Source organism: Nansenia antarctica (assembly GCF_963989245.1).
Source record: "Nansenia antarctica genome assembly, chromosome: 16".
NCBI classification, from domain to species: Eukaryota; Metazoa; Chordata; class Actinopteri; order Argentiniformes; family Microstomatidae; genus Nansenia; species Nansenia antarctica.
The window spans coordinates 25,644,500-25,660,018 of record NC_137686.1 but is presented as its reverse complement, the minus strand read 5'-3'; the positions used below and the strand labels follow the sequence as shown (position 1 = coordinate 25,660,018).

The 15,519-nt window shown below is 44.1% G+C and overlaps 1 protein-coding gene across 1 annotated transcript in view; it reads right to left on the bottom strand.

Annotated features, from left to right (window-relative positions):
* The window catches only part of LOC308172189 (uncharacterized protein), a gene marked incomplete at its 3' end in the record, with an annotated part of 102,935 nt that extends 87,740 nt beyond the window's left edge, over positions 1-15,195 (bottom strand). Inside the window, exons 1-5 of the mRNA XM_080547099.1 lie at positions 15,073-15,195; positions 14,482-14,629; positions 14,130-14,378; positions 13,612-13,882; positions 13,044-13,112 (exon numbers count right to left, since the gene is read on the bottom strand). Of these exons, the coding sequence (XP_080403225.1) occupies positions 13,044-13,112; positions 13,612-13,882; positions 14,130-14,378; positions 14,482-14,629; positions 15,073-15,139 (804 nt within the window). The 5' untranslated portion in view covers positions 15,140-15,195. The remainder of the gene's footprint in view (positions 1-13,043; positions 13,113-13,611; positions 13,883-14,129; positions 14,379-14,481; positions 14,630-15,072) is intronic.
* Positions 15,196-15,519: the final 324 nt, after the last annotated feature.

The window sequence follows — 15,519 nt, the reverse complement described above, 5'->3', positions numbered from 1 at the left end:
TCTCTCTCTCTGTCTCTCTCTCTCTCTCTCTCTCTCTCTCTCTCTCTCTCTCTGTCTCTCTCTCTCTCTCTCTCTCTCTCTCTGGCTGCCCCTCAATAAACACAATTCCCTGTGGCAAACATACCTGCGCTTAATATAGAACATGCTGGAAGTAGAGGAACATTCAATTTGCATTTAATTATCTTTCTCTCTGGTCTATTATCAGGGGTATGATCCTGCATATCTGAATACTTTTTTTCTTCTGTTGAATAATTCTGAAACTGCATTGTTCCATGACGTAGCATACCGACTGTCAGAATGACATCAGAAGGTATCGAACCTGTAGTTACTGTACGCAACGCTAGTCTGTATACAGTGACGTGTGCCTGTAGTGTGAATGTGTTTTGAGCGTGTTTGTCTCTTGTTTCAGGAATTCAACTTATGAAAAGCAAAGTTGGGCTGATAATTATTGTTCGCTAAAATTCAATGTGTCAAATAGTGTTTGCAAGTCAACCAGACAGATATGGGAGCGTAAAAAATGAAATGAAATTAAATCCCAGGCTATAGGGTGATGATTAATGCATGTTGTCGCTATTCTGTGGCTTCCTCGGGAAACCAACACAATCGGTTGAAAACCCTCAGAGAATGAAGAAGGGGTGACTTAAAAGCCACCTATTGCATATTCGTTCAGATGGCACATCAAGGCCACAGGTTTATTCATATTTTTCAGCTGTACATCTTTCGCCGAACAGCATCAGCAGAAATGTATTTGCCATTTGTGTCTTTCCACAGATGTCTAAAGTCAGGTCAGCGGTTCTTGTTTCCTTTCATGAAGTGTTGAGGCGGTAGAAGGACGTCGACAGTTTTCCGTCGCTACAGAAATGAGAGAGACAGCAGTCGCTCCATTCTCCAGATCCAGGGTGAGTGCAATAGAGGAAAAACATGTAGGGCCCTATTATGCACTTCATAAGTCTTAAGCAATAAGACGAGGCGGTAGATCTAAACTTAAGACGTGGAGGCGTGGTCAAGGCCACTTTGCTATTATGCGTGCGGTAGTGGGCGCCTAAAACCCGGCGCTAAGCCCAGAAATTAGTCATGGGTGTGTTTTGGGCGTCTTCTCAATCAACCCAATCAGCGTGCCAGGTGCCATTCCCTTTAAGAACCGGCTGCGTTGAGTCTTTAGCGCTATGCTATTATGGAAGTCCTAAGAAGGAGGTCAGCGCGCTTCTCTGCAGAAGAAAGTAACAAGCTCGTGCATCAGGTCAAGGCTCGTCAGTTCGCAATCTTTGGAACGGCGCGAAATCCTCCCCGAGCCGAGGTGGTGAAACAGGCGTGGGAAGAAGTAGCAGCGGCCGTGTTTGAAAACGTGCATGAAAAGTCTAGCGCCTAAGAACTTTTCAAACCACTTCTTAGTGCTAGGCGCAAAGTCAGATCGCATAATAGCAGGGGCGCCTAACGCACTTCATTAACATATGAACACTCCCACAATGAGTAATATATGCAAGGGAGTCTTACGTCTTATGTGTGGGCGCCTAGGGACACCTGCATAATAGCAGTAGCGCGTATGAAGCGCATAATAAGGGTGGCGGTAGGTCTTAACCTGGCGGTGCGTCTTAATTAAGACTTAAGACGGCAAGTTAAGAAGTGCATAATAGGGCCCGTAATGTCATACAAAAATTATGAAACTAAAGATATACAACTAAATTGGTTTGGTTTAGGACATGTATTATCCCTGATAGCATAATGCAGATAGAAAAAGACTGTAAATCTGTTTAGATATTCTGAGAATTCAAATCTATCCAAGAATGACATTTGCATTTACAAGGAAATTTAGGAAATAGTGTATCGTCTAGTTTTATTGATGTATATTCAACAAGTAAACATTCATAAACATCTACCAGTGTGATCAGGTTGTTAGATGTAAAAAAAAATACTGTTTAGAAATAAATGAATAACTTATGTACCAGTTATTTTCAGAATGGAAATGAATATTCCATTGATACAACGCCCAAGAAGCAGATGCATTTACCAACTTGTCAGCCACGTTTAGCCTAGGAAAGACATGATCACAATGATGTGAAGCTATGTTTTCCTCTTACAGAGCTGTCAAAATAAGCTAGTCTAGTCCTGTTATGACAGTTGTTGAGCAATTAGTCTTCCCCCCGATGGCTACATCTCTCTTTAGAACGATTGTCCAAAGAATACCATCCTACCTGCTGACGTCTCACTAAGGGTGTTCAAGCTATCGAGAAAACGAGATCTCAACCTGTCAACGATTTCTGATTTTGTATTCTGGTTTCTTCATCGTGGGGATTGTGCAGAGTGCACACTACAGCAACGATCAAGGGCAGGCGTATTCCCTTTCAACCTCCTCCTATTGGACGCTGTCCCATGTCATGGATAATAGAGGCAGGAGGAATTACAGTATATGGCTGACAGGGCTCCGAGGTGGGGGCAAGTGTGTGGGATTAAAGTGATGGTGTCACACGAGTAAAATACATATTTAATCCACACTGTAATGTATTAGCAGCTCTTAATGTATTATTTCGCTTTCGGTTCCCCCGGGGGTTTGTACAGTACCAGACTTTCCTTGACAAGTGGTCCCAAGGAGGTTTCTCTTGGGGGAAATATGCAAGCGCAGGGAATTTCTGACATCCTCGTATCAGAATAACACAGATACTGTACTCTCCTGTAGGTGCATGTCAGAGGGGTTCCCGTAGCTTCCAATCGCTAAGAGTTGTTACATTCATGGGAAATCGGGATGGAGCTTCTGATCTATTTGGTTAGCGTAGTGTAGCGTAGCGTAGCGTAGCTGTAGCACTGTTCCTGGCTGATGGGATCAATGTGCATATACAAGTTGAGGGAGGGAGAGAGGGAGGGTGGGAGGTAGGGGAAGAGAGAGAGGAGGGACTAGAGAGGGAGAAAGGGAGGAAATATAGAGGAAAGGAGAGGAAGAGAAGGGGGGACAAGACATAGAGGTAATCTAAGATAGTGTGTGATGTAAAAGGGTGGGGTAATGGGATCATATCCATGGGTCTGGGCGTGTGGGAGAGAGGAGGATTAAGAGTGCCCTCTAATGGGTGTTTCAACTCCATCTGAGAAGCTAGCATTATTAGCAGGATTGATAGCTGTCTTTTAGCTGTGGAAATGACGTCAAAGATGTTATAACCTACCTACAGTATGTTACCACTGCTTGTAACTAGTACTACTGTAGTTACACACGTGAGGGACACATTTGAATTGAAATACTCGACCACCTGTCAAGAAGGAGGACATCAGTGGTATGTTGTCTTTGCACGCAGCTCGCAAAAACCTCAGGTGCAAAGCAATGGGAGCAGAGAGAGAGAGAGAGAGAGAGAGAGTTTGTTTACTGGCAGAAGGTGCGAGCACAAAGGCAGCAGAATGTAATGTGTTATCTTCCTTGTTGTGATTCTGAAAGAATCAACCGCTCGTCGTCACGCGGTACGGACGGAAGGACGGCTCCGAGGGTCACCACGGGCGACTGGAGGCCCACTCGTGCTCGCACACTCACACTCACACAGGGCCTTGCATGAAATTGTCTGCGAAAATGATTTGTCCCCGAGATTGACTGCAGAGGGACAGGGAGAAATGATTGTTTTATTATTGTGAGTGTGAATACGAGGGAAAAAAGCACAAGGGAGTTTGGATGTGGGGGGGAGGAAGAAAAAATATAAGAAATAGAAAAACACAAGACCACCAGGGCAATATTTCAAGCACAGCTTGCTCCACCCCTCCCCCGCCCCCCGTCTTCCAGACACGTTCCCACACACAAATCATCTGGGCCGGCTTTCCACCGGGAGCCTTTAGCTCCGAGGCCATAGACGAAGCCGTGTCTCTATCCCCTCCCTTCGCCCCCCCACACTGCTCTGCTGTACAGTACCGTACCGAACAACACGGCTGATCAGCGGCTCCGCGGGAGGCCCCTATGCCCTCTCGCGCAGCTCCACGGGGAGGCCCCTATGCCCCCTCGCGCAGCTCTGTCCTAGGCCCCGGTGTCCCAGCGCCAGGGCTCACATCAAGAAGACCTAATCACAGCCATCATTGTCTTCACTTTCAGGGCCTCCCTGCGTTTGACTCAAAGGACTCGCCCCATCTCTATCACCACTATTTCCCACAAACAATATCCCATAACTGCCATAATCAACGGGTATTGCCTTTTCTTTCTTATCCCCCAGTCGTGTTTTTTGGTGTTTTTTTCCGCCTCCTTCTCCAGATGCCGTTCCTGGCGAGGTGTAACAGAAGGTGTAATAAGTGTGACTGGAGCCTCCTCGTTGTTCTGACGGACAAGGACATTCTGTTCTTCTCTCCTTTTCTATAGTGCGGTATGTGCCAAATAATCCAACCGTCCAAGGAGAAGAGCTGTGGTTACTGTAATTAAAGCGGCTGTATTGACAGAATATCGAACAATAATAGCCGCAGAATGCTGCATTCTGACCGATTCTGCCCAGAGAATAATTATGACCACCGTTGTGAAGGAAGACTTTGTCCTGACTTGTTTATTGTCCTCTAGTCTCTAGGCTTATCCAAGCAGGCTTCACTCTTCTATTCTGCAGAAAGCAGAGAGCATTGTGAAACAAAAAGGGTAGCAAGGAATGTTACAGCGTTGGAATGTATTTTCTTGCTTCGGTGGATGTTTATATGCGGATGAGAATTTCGGGGAGTCTGTCGAAATTGTGTGCTGTGTCACACATTTGAGAGGCCGTGATTGCTACAGTTTTGTCAGAGCTCTCAGAGAACAGGAATTTAGAGAGAGGGAGAGGGCAGGGGGGGGCTAAAGAGAGAGAGAGAGAGAGAGAGAGAGAGAGAGAGAGAGAGAGAGAGAGAGAGAGAGAGAGAGAGATAGCCAGCAAGTAATTATAGAGACACTGCGGCTTATGTCCTCTAAGGAACCAGCTGGAAACATAACCTCTTATAGCACGTAACCAGGACACGGCAGATTCTGTTATGATCTGAGCTAAACTGTCTTATTCCATGGTATGTTTTACCCACAATCCACCTCTGGTCTGTCTATTCTCCATGGAGCCAGAGAGTAGGGTATATACACCATATTTTAATGAGTCAATTCAATTATCCTCTTTTTTCCAGTACATTACATATGTTGTGACATCATCACTACTGTAGATACATTTTTCTAATACCTGAGGAAAATCTCGACCGGAATAATAATTATTTAATATTAATCCCGAGGCTTAACATGCATCTATTCTTATCTTATAAATGCACATGCAGACAGACAGACACACACACACACACACACACACACACACACACACACACACACACACACACACACACTTTCGACCCACTCAGTCACTCAGCCACTCAATCCAGTCTTATCAGAGTCTGCTGCTGTGTCCCTCTGGCTCTGCAGTCCTGTCCTGAAAAAGGGCCTCAGCCCATGTTGGGAGGACCCCAGTCTGGGCTGCCCACTCTAGTGCCCGTGTCGTCGCCGGTGCTGCCTGGGACCGGAATCCAATCAGACAGATGGAGGGCTGTTTGAGGAGCAGAGTGGAGGCGGCCCTCCTTGCCAGTAAATACTGGCAGCTCTCGGATTTAATTACATTCACAGTATGGTAAACGGAACGGTGCCACGGGCTCCTGAACACAACCCACCGGCGCTCTCGGCAGAAGAAAAAAAAGTCTGAGGCGCAGAGGAGCGACTTCCTTTTACAGTCCCGTGGAGATGCCTAATGGAGAATTAGAAAAAGACTGGAGGAACGATCACCTCCAGGTTGTCTCTCGTGTAGCGCTATTGTTAGCATCGACAGGAAAAAAACAATAAAACAAGGCTGTTCAATACTCGATTCTTCCAACACCCCCCCCCTCCCCCCTCCCCCCTCCGTGTCACTACAGAAGGATTGATGCGTGCCTTCGACAAATGAAAACGATTTCAAAAGAAGAAGGTTATAGCCTATATATGCCACACTACACGGCTGCTTTTTGGGGGGACTGAAACTAGCTCAATCGGAGAGAGAGAGAGTGCTGCATGCGTGTACTGAATGTGACTGGCTAAGGAAAAACAAATCAAGCATTTCTGTGATGTATGCCCCCTCTCGGCGGAGTGTTACCCAGACACGGTGTTTACCTCGGCTATTTGCACAACGCCCCTGCGGCGCCCCGGTCCAATTGAAGTACACACTCATCACCTGCTGTTAGCATACACTCTGCCCTTAGCTTGTGCTAGCCTAGCGATATCCCTGACTCCTCTCCCCACGACCGCGGCCCCGGACAAATTACATTGTCTGCAGGCCACACTCTCCCCCTGCTCCCAACATTTCCTCTCATTTTCTGTCCCTCTTTCCCCTCCTCCTCTCCTTCTATCGCTCTCTCTCTCTCTCTCTCTCTCTCTCTCTCTCTCTCTCTCTCTCTCTCTCTCTCTCTCTCTCTCTCTCTCTCTCTCTCTCCCTGAAGAGGTGTAGCTAATACCAGGGAAGCAGCTTTTTCCACCCGCAGGGTCATTGGACCCGCTCCCATGAAGGGCACAGCTGTTGGATCATTACGTGAGAGTGGACCCCAGCCTCGTACAGCCCACCCAGCCTTCAGTGGCGCTGCTGTAACAACCTCCTCTCAGCTCTCAAATGGGAGGAGGTGTAAAAGTGGCACGGAGGCGGCAGTGGCGGCGGCGGCTCCTCTTAAGGTAATCCATCCAGTGACGTTAGCGAGCGGGCTAGCTAGCAAGCTAGCAATCGAGTGTGCTAGCGTTAGCCGTCAGCCGTGAGGTGGGCTGACATTGCTGCTGTTCTCTCCTCATTAGAGTGGCCTGGTTAGATGTATTTCTTTCTTTTTTCTTTTTTCTTCCTTTTTTTTTTTTGAGGGGGGGGGGGGGTCTGCGCTGTATCTGATTAGGAGGGGAGAGCAGAGAGAAGTCCTTGAAAACCTAATTGATTAGTCTGTGTCACCCGCTCCCCCCCCGTCCCGTCCCCCTCCCCTCCTCGCTCTCTCTCTCTCTCTCCCTCTCTTTCTCCCTCCATCTCCCCTTAAATAAAGCTAGATGAATACAAGTACACAGCAGCCAACGTGGGACCACACACCTGCCACCCCTCTGGCTGCCAAGCCACACACTCGAGCACTAACAAGCTCGACTGTTGGCAAGGCTTTAATGCCTTGTTTTGAAGGGTTTTTTGCCCTTCTATTGGAAAGTTATAGTCGGCACGAGGCAACGAGGCTTCAGAGAAATAAGCTTCGGAAATGGATCCGAAGAGAGGGAAACATTTCAGGCGTGAAGATTGGAAATGAGCGATGTTTTAATGGAATGTCAGCAGCAGTCGGCAATCCGGGGATGAATCAACTGAGTTGATGTTGTTGTTTTTGTTGTTGTTGCTGTTTTAGTTGTTGTTGTTGTTGTTGTTATTGAAGCAGGACGATTCCGGGCACACAGAAATTCGGGAGAGCAAACGCAGAGCTAGTCAAATCAGCTGTGCTTACATGGATCGGTGAGGTAAATGAGGCAATAATGTCTCAGAGAAAGCAGAGAGCACTTCAAAGCATTCGATTCAGAATAATTACAGCCCGGCTAAGAACTATTACTCTACGAGAGCACCTTCACTAATTGCGCGGTTGTCAATGAACCCTCAAAGAAACTCATTAATGTCAAAGGGAGATTCTGATAAACACAGACACACTTACATTGCAGGAATGAGATGAAAAATAACGTTGCGTGTTGGTATGTAAGTGTTGTTGTGATATGTTGTCTCCTCCTCCTCCTCCTCACAAAAGATGAGCAGCGTGCAAAGCTTTGCTCTGCAACCTATTCATATCAATAATATATGATTATATTGTACATACGTTTTCCCACAATCATGTATGCGGCTTATTCATTTTTTCTCACATGAAACTCCTTTAAGCCGCATCTAAGCCCATTGGCCACAAGCCATCAATTATGTACATGCATTTCAACGCTCCTTGTCGTTCTCACTTCCCCAACAGATCATGTCTCTCTGTTTGACTGGGGTCTCCTGTTCCTCCTCTGGTCTCTGCTCTCTGGCCTCCTTTTGCTCCATGATTGCCAATATTTCTGTAAGTAAGTAAATAAGTAAAACATATTTCTATAGCACCTATCCCAGACCAGGGGTCACAAAGTGTTTTTCTGCTTCAAGTGCAGAGAGCATCACACTACGGAGGAAGGTGACCATGCCCAGAGTCTCACAGGTGTGTGTGTGTGTGTGTGTGTGTGTGTGTGTGTGTGTGTGTGTGTGTGTGTGTGTGTGTGCGTGCGTGCGTGCGTGTGCATGTACGTGCGTGCGTGCCCGATATCTGTGAATGTGGGTGAAGCAAGGCCACGTAAAAGAGAAATCACATTACAGGTAGGGCCTACTGTACTTTAAGAAAATAACTTCCACAATTGTGTTTCTTTAGATGTCTCCCTCTCTAGAAATCGTACATATTTAATATCCCATCATTGTATATTCGCTGGGCTCGAAAATCCTTCCCCAAAGGAACAGTTTGACAAAATGACAAATGGACAAAGGGATACATCGACGTTTTAGTCGACTGAGAGTCTGTATAATACCCACGTTATTGTATTATATGTTATGTCACGGCTGTGTATGCCGCAGCGAAGCTCTCCTTCCACCTTTCCGACATTTTTATTCAAACACTACTGAAGGGAAATCGATAAGACGTAAGGACAGATATTATAATGGCTATAACAGCTTTTGAATTCCAAGAAATCAATTTCTGTTTCTTCCCATTGTGACAAGAACCAGAACGGACGCGTATGGATGCGGTTCAAGCGATTTCCTCTTGAGCATAATAGATAATGTGGGTTTCTCAGCAAGGAAGGGGATGAATAGGATTGGATGGGATCGACTTTGACTGCCTTTGTAAATCGGATGATAAAAACTGACCGGCCGGCGACGAATTGCATTGCAGTACAAGGATACGGAAAAATGTCTTTCTGCCGAGTCGATCTCGTGTCACAAACTATTTGCCGGTATGGCTTTGGGCCAGTACGTCATTTCGCATCGAAAGAAAAACGCATTAGCATAAAAGTACGCAAACAGCTCAAAACTATGGAGGGTGTATCATGCCGTATTTAAATACAATACAAACATCGGAATGCAATACACACATCGGAATGGAATACACGTGTAACACCAAATACAATGCAAAAATACGGAATGTTTGTGCCAAAATAAAAGCAATGTGTATTACATTTGAGCGCAGCGTATTCCATTCTAGCATGTGTATTGTATTTGGTCACGAGTGTATTCCATTCTGCATGTGTATTACATTTGAGCGCAGCGTATTCCATTGCATTGTATTCCATTCCGATGTAGGTATTATGGCACTCGCAAATACAATGCAAATTAGTATCCGCCCATATGCAAATTAGTATCCGCCCATAGGTTCTGCCCTTTCCGGCCATAGGATTCGCGATGCCAACGATGACGACAGTTTCTGTAATAGCTTATTAATAAAGATTCGAAAAATTATGCTGACCATCGTATTATCTTAGTTTAATGTCATTTCAATGAATCATATAACTTTTATTTACAACAAGCACAACACAAAAATCGCTATTATGCACCGTCTTTGTCCGCGAATAACACCGGCTGTGGAGGTGGTACACACTTTGCTAACTTCACCATCTGTCTACGGTCATTTTGAGCCCTTGCTGCTCGCAGCACCGCTTGTCCAGTTGACAGTAGGGGCAGAGAATATTTCTACCCCGGAATTCCATTCAAATGCCCACGTCAGTCAGCCTTTTCCGTAGAAATACATCGCTCCGTTATATATCTAACGTTACATGTTTTAAGGCTGATCTGTGCATGATAGTGCTGCATTATGTTGATCTATTTATATCGATCTATAAACGCGGAGATTGGAGCCCCAGACAGCGCTGCACTCGTATCTATCAGCCTGTCTGTATAATGATGTCGTTGAATGCCGATGCTGTGGTACTGTGCTGAATGAACCATTCGCTGACTGTCTTAATAAATCAAGTACAGAGATTCCAACCCGTGTTGAACATTCTATTTCCTTGTCAAATCGTGTATGCTGTCATTGCTGTGCACCATGAGATGACAACGCATTTAAGATCACAATCCTCAATAGATTGATTCCATCGTTTTACCGACAAGAAGATTCTACAATCTATCAGCCTTTCCGTAGAAATACATCGCTCCCTGTATAACGATATATATCTAACGTTACATGTTTTAATAGTAAGGGCATTTTACCAGATATTTGACCAATCTGCGAAGTAAATCGTTACCAAGAAATGTCTTCACCAATGTGTTTCTAAAGGTGTGTAATAACATGTCCTAAAAGGTTGAAATTCAACTCCTGTGGGAAACCTCATAAAAAACTGCTCAAAGTTGGGGTACCGGTAACCGATTTTCGAAAATTCGAAAATGCTTAAATTGGACTTGAGTAACTTTTGAGGGGTCAAACTAGGCATTTTTCATGATTCTGAGTTGATTGCAAGCATTTATTTGTCACCAAGAGCACTTCCTGGTGCAACCCCCAAACCCCCCCCACCCCCATTGGTGGTTGGCATTCAAAGTGAGGAAGTTTGGAGGTAACAGGTAACATTAGACAACATTAGACAGCACCAGCAGAGAGGCACTATGATGGGCATGGACTCTTAGTCATAGGCCTCACTACATGTGGAACAATAGAACCAGGCTGCATGAGCTACTCACACAGCCCAGCAGAGAGGCACTATCATGGGCATGGACACTTAGTCATAGGCCTCACTACATGTGGAACAATAGAACCAGGCTGCTTGAGCTACTCACACAGCCCAGCAGAGAGGTACTATCATGGGCATGGAAACAGAGTCATAGGCCTCACTACATGTGATGGCTAAAACTCCACCTGCCTGACCCCCAGCCTGTCACATTGCCACTGTGTAGATGTTAATAGGTAGGGTAGTGGTGGTCTAGTGGATAGTGAGTTGGACTTGGGATCGGAAGGTTGTGAGTTCAAATCCCGCCTGAAGCCACACAACTACTAGTATGCCCTTGGGTAAGGCACTTAGCCCTCAGTTACTCCAGGGGGAATGTCCCTGTAATTCGTAATTGTAAGTCGCTTTGGATAAAAGCGTCTGCTAAATGGCAAAAAAAAAAAAAAAAATAGAACTGTCTGTAACATTGCCACTGTTTAGATTCAAATGGCAGCTTGCCCTGATGTACCCTCATGTATGCTGTCCAAATGCGCTCACATGCACAACGATGTTTACTGCTTGAAGGATTAACGAGGGGGCACAGAAACCACAGTACTTTTCTGACCAAGTAGTGTGTATAAAGTAACTATCTGACCAGACAGGCCATTTCAGGACATCTCTTACCTCCTAGACCTAGGACAAATCTACTGTAATTCACAGAGCCATAACAGGATGGAACTCTTAACCATGTTCGCAAGGACAAACAGACTGAAGCTCAGCTTCTACCCCAGGGCCATTCAGGCCCTGAACACAGCAAATACCTAGGTTCTAGGCCCTGGACAATCTAGACATTTGATGGCAGCTACTAGATTGAAATCAAGTGCAATACTGAAACACAACTGTGAACATTTCAAACCTGCAAACTGCGACACTTTAAATGAATGTGCAATAACACTATGTGCAATATGACAACCCTCGGGTACATAAGGTTCAGAGATAGGAAATGTTAGAATAGGTATAGCATAGAGTACAGCACAGTGTTTATTTGTATAGTATAGTATAGTGGACAGTGTACATAGCCTTTATTTATGTAAACCAGCTCTTTTCCCTTCTTGTTTTTAGTTTTCTTTCCTAGCACCAGGGGAGCCCCCCCTCCCAAATGTCGTTATTTGGTACTATATCAATGACAATAAAGACCATTCATTCATTCATTAACCCAAGCATGTTAGTAAAACTAATTCTAGATGCACTTTCAAGAAAACAATAAAAGAGCACTTGATACAATTAACTCTGAATGAACAGTAGATTATTTATCTCGTTTGCTGATCTGTTGTATTTCATTATTTTATTTTTATTAAAATGTATAAATGTATTTATTCTTATTAATTTATTGTTATTATGATGTATGTTTACAATTTTTTACAAAAAATTAAATAAAATTCTCTGTTGCAGTCCTTTGTCTTCAAGTGCTCCTTTGTTCCACACGACTATCTATACTTTAGATCAGGCCTATTCAAATAGCCGCCCGTGGACAGGTGTAGGTGTGATAGAGTTGATATGGAGGGTTAGGGTCTGATAGTGTTGATATGGAGGTCAGATCCTGGTGGACATAACAGTTAGTCACTGGGTCAGATAGCTATAGCTAACATTATTACCTAGCAAGGTATTACCTAAGCTAATTAGCCAGCTTATCATTATGGAGGCTTTATGGTTGTTGTAACTATTATTCTTTTAATGATACAAAAAAGTCTTGAATCAGAAACAGAATTTATTTTAATAACATGCTGTGCAAACACAAGTAAACAAGTAATGATAAGTAATAACGTTTTGCCAGTCGTAGCATTGAACAAGCACGGTGCCATTCTCCAGGCCTACAAGCTGGGGGATGTTGCCGTGTTTCACTGGAGAGCTGTCCCTCACGACTCTAGCAATGTCATCCAAAGTCTAGCTCAACAGGGTAGTCAAGACTTCCAGTGTTTGCAAATACAAGTGCACCCCATAATCTTTCACTGTGTTATCAGTAGTGTTGTTCCGATACCATTTTTTGATCCCGATACCGATACCGATACCTGACCGTGCAGTACTTGCCGATACCGAGTACCGATCCGATACCACGGCGTTTGAAAAAACAAAACAAAAAAACATGTTTTTTGAGCCACATACTCACCTCGATGTAAAATTATTGCTAACACTTAGTCTGGCACTGCTCAAAACCTTTGTAAAACTCGTAAAGTTTTTGTAAAACTTAAGTAAAAAAAAAAAAAAAAACGTTTTTGTAAAGTACTCGCCGATACCGATACCAGCATTTTTGTGCGTATCGGTGGCCATGCCGATACTAGTATCGGTATCGGAACAACACTAGTTATCAGGATGAGGGAGCTGGTCTAGCTCTGCCTGAGAAAGTTGCCGTGACAGTTGAATGAATCTCAGGCACTTGAATTCCAGCAGCGTCTTCTCCAGGGTCACTGGGTCCAATCCAGTCAATGCCGTAGTTAATGTCCACCTAAACATCAGGTTAAACAGAATGGATAGGGTTATTGGTTTTGAGAGGTATCTGTATGACAGATGACGTCACAATCTCATGCTACAACCGGACACACACAGACGGACACATGTCATGTATAGAAGTGGCTGCACCACTTAAAAAGACGGTTACATTTTTAACAGCAATGTAATATGAGAATGTCAGCCTATTTCAGCATAAGTTGAAGGATCTTCCATTAGTGATCTACTGTTTCCAATAAACTCCAATGACAACAACTGTCTATTTTGGTATGATTTTAAAGGTATATAAAAACAGTGTATCCGCTCACTGTTTCTGTTGCTTGTTGGTTGTTATTTTATGTTGTATGTTGTATGTTTTTATAGTATAAATAAATAATAACAACATCTTTTTTTAATTAAGTGCTGCTTTTCTTGGCCAGGGCTCATTTGAAAAAGAGGCTACTGTCTCGATATGACTACCCTGGTTAAATAAAGGATTAATAAAAAAGTATAGAAACCTGCTGTAGATCTGGAGCGCCTGGGCTGTTTCGGAACCTGTGCCATAGCTGCATGGGTGACTGATTTCGGGCAGTGCGGATTCCATGGTGGTTCCACCCCTGGACAAAGAAGTCCAGGTGCATCTGAATCCTGGGCAGGAACACCCATTGAAGAGCAAAGAGGTGTGTCTCATCGTCTGGACACAAGAGTCCTTCACACTCCAAGTGCCAAAAGAGTGAGTGGAAGAGCTCTGTCACACCGATGAAGACATCCCTCCAGAGTCTCTCTATTCTGTTGGGGGATAAAATATACACCATATGTATGGTGTAAACCACAAAGAGGGATGCATATATCAAAATATACTGCATGGGTAGGCTGCTCATTAACCCTACCCATGAAATATATACAAACGCCTCAGAGTGCTTCATACCATGGTCACCATTACAATAATATGGGTAATAGGTGTTGAACAATTGTAATTGGTGTAAGGTGTTACAGAGTATTGTTACAGAAATATGACTACTTGTGAAAGAAATACCTCTGGTTATGCACACTTCTCCCAGCAATGTGGGAGTGTCTGTCGATACCTCTGTTGGCCACCATGTAGCTTGCTACATCCCAGTTCTCGCCCCCTTTATCGCTGCGAACCCTGGATGGCAAGCCGTGTGCATGGACAGCCTCAAGAAAATGGGAACAGACTGTCTCGGCACGGTTGTTGTTGGATGCTTTCAGAAACACAACCATTCTGCTGAAACCATCTATCCCTCCATGGATAATGATGCGCCACCTTCAGAAAACATAAGAAATGAGACACATTTATGATGAATATGATTTTGTTTTTCTCAATTACTTGTTATTCATCACTTCTGACCAATATTATCTATGGATACCTGATAAGCTTATGATTCCCATCAATGTGCCACAAGCAGTTTGGTGCGGGGACACTGTACACCCTTCTTCTTATTGTGTTCAGACGTAATGTACGCTCCAATACTCCCTCTGGGTCAATGCGTCTCATTGCTTGTTGGACTCGGAGACCTATGATCATAATATCCAATAACAGTGATCATTAATACAATTTAAAAGGACAATATGGTTACAAAATACATCACATAACCTTGTTTTGTGGGATTTGGAGCTTTGTATACTGTTCTGCACTAACAACACAAGCTACTTTCCAAATCCCCCTCCCTCAATACACTGTATACAGTCATGCTCGAAAGTCGTCATCAGACTATGGGACTCATATGAAGATCAAATAAAAGCATAAAATGTGTGGAAATTCCAACAGGGTTCACAAGCGTTCAAGCATGATATACGGATCCTGCTGTGGACTCATTTTCACCATCGACCTTTTTCAATGATTGTCCATTGGATGTAAACATGATTTAAACTTTCTTGATGGCAAATGTATTCATGTGATAAAACCTTTGGTGCCAAGATAGCTGTAGGTTTGCCAAACTCTGAATCAGACTACATACTCTGAACCCTGATGCCTCTCCCTTGAAGATGTCCTCGCACCATCTTGTACCCACAGTTGGGAAACATATGCTGGATATCAGAAATAATGGTGTCCAGGTGCTCATCTTCCACATCAGAATAGAAATCTGATACCCTATTGTGAAAAAAAGATATATTGTAATATTTATGACATACTTATATGACGTTACATACAGTTTACAGTGATGTCTGTGTGTGTCCGTTCGTAGGATTGATTGGACAAGAGGCATTCCATGACTGCTGATCAGATTTCCAGAGCGAATTTACGAACGCAGCCGAGTACCCAAGTACCCACTCGATATAATAAACAGCAGTTTAACGATCACAAAATACTCATACTTTGTGGATACGTTCGTTTGGGGCTGTGTGATCATCTAATTATGTGTAGTTATGTGTTTCTAGCATGTCGATGTTCTATCAGAATGTTG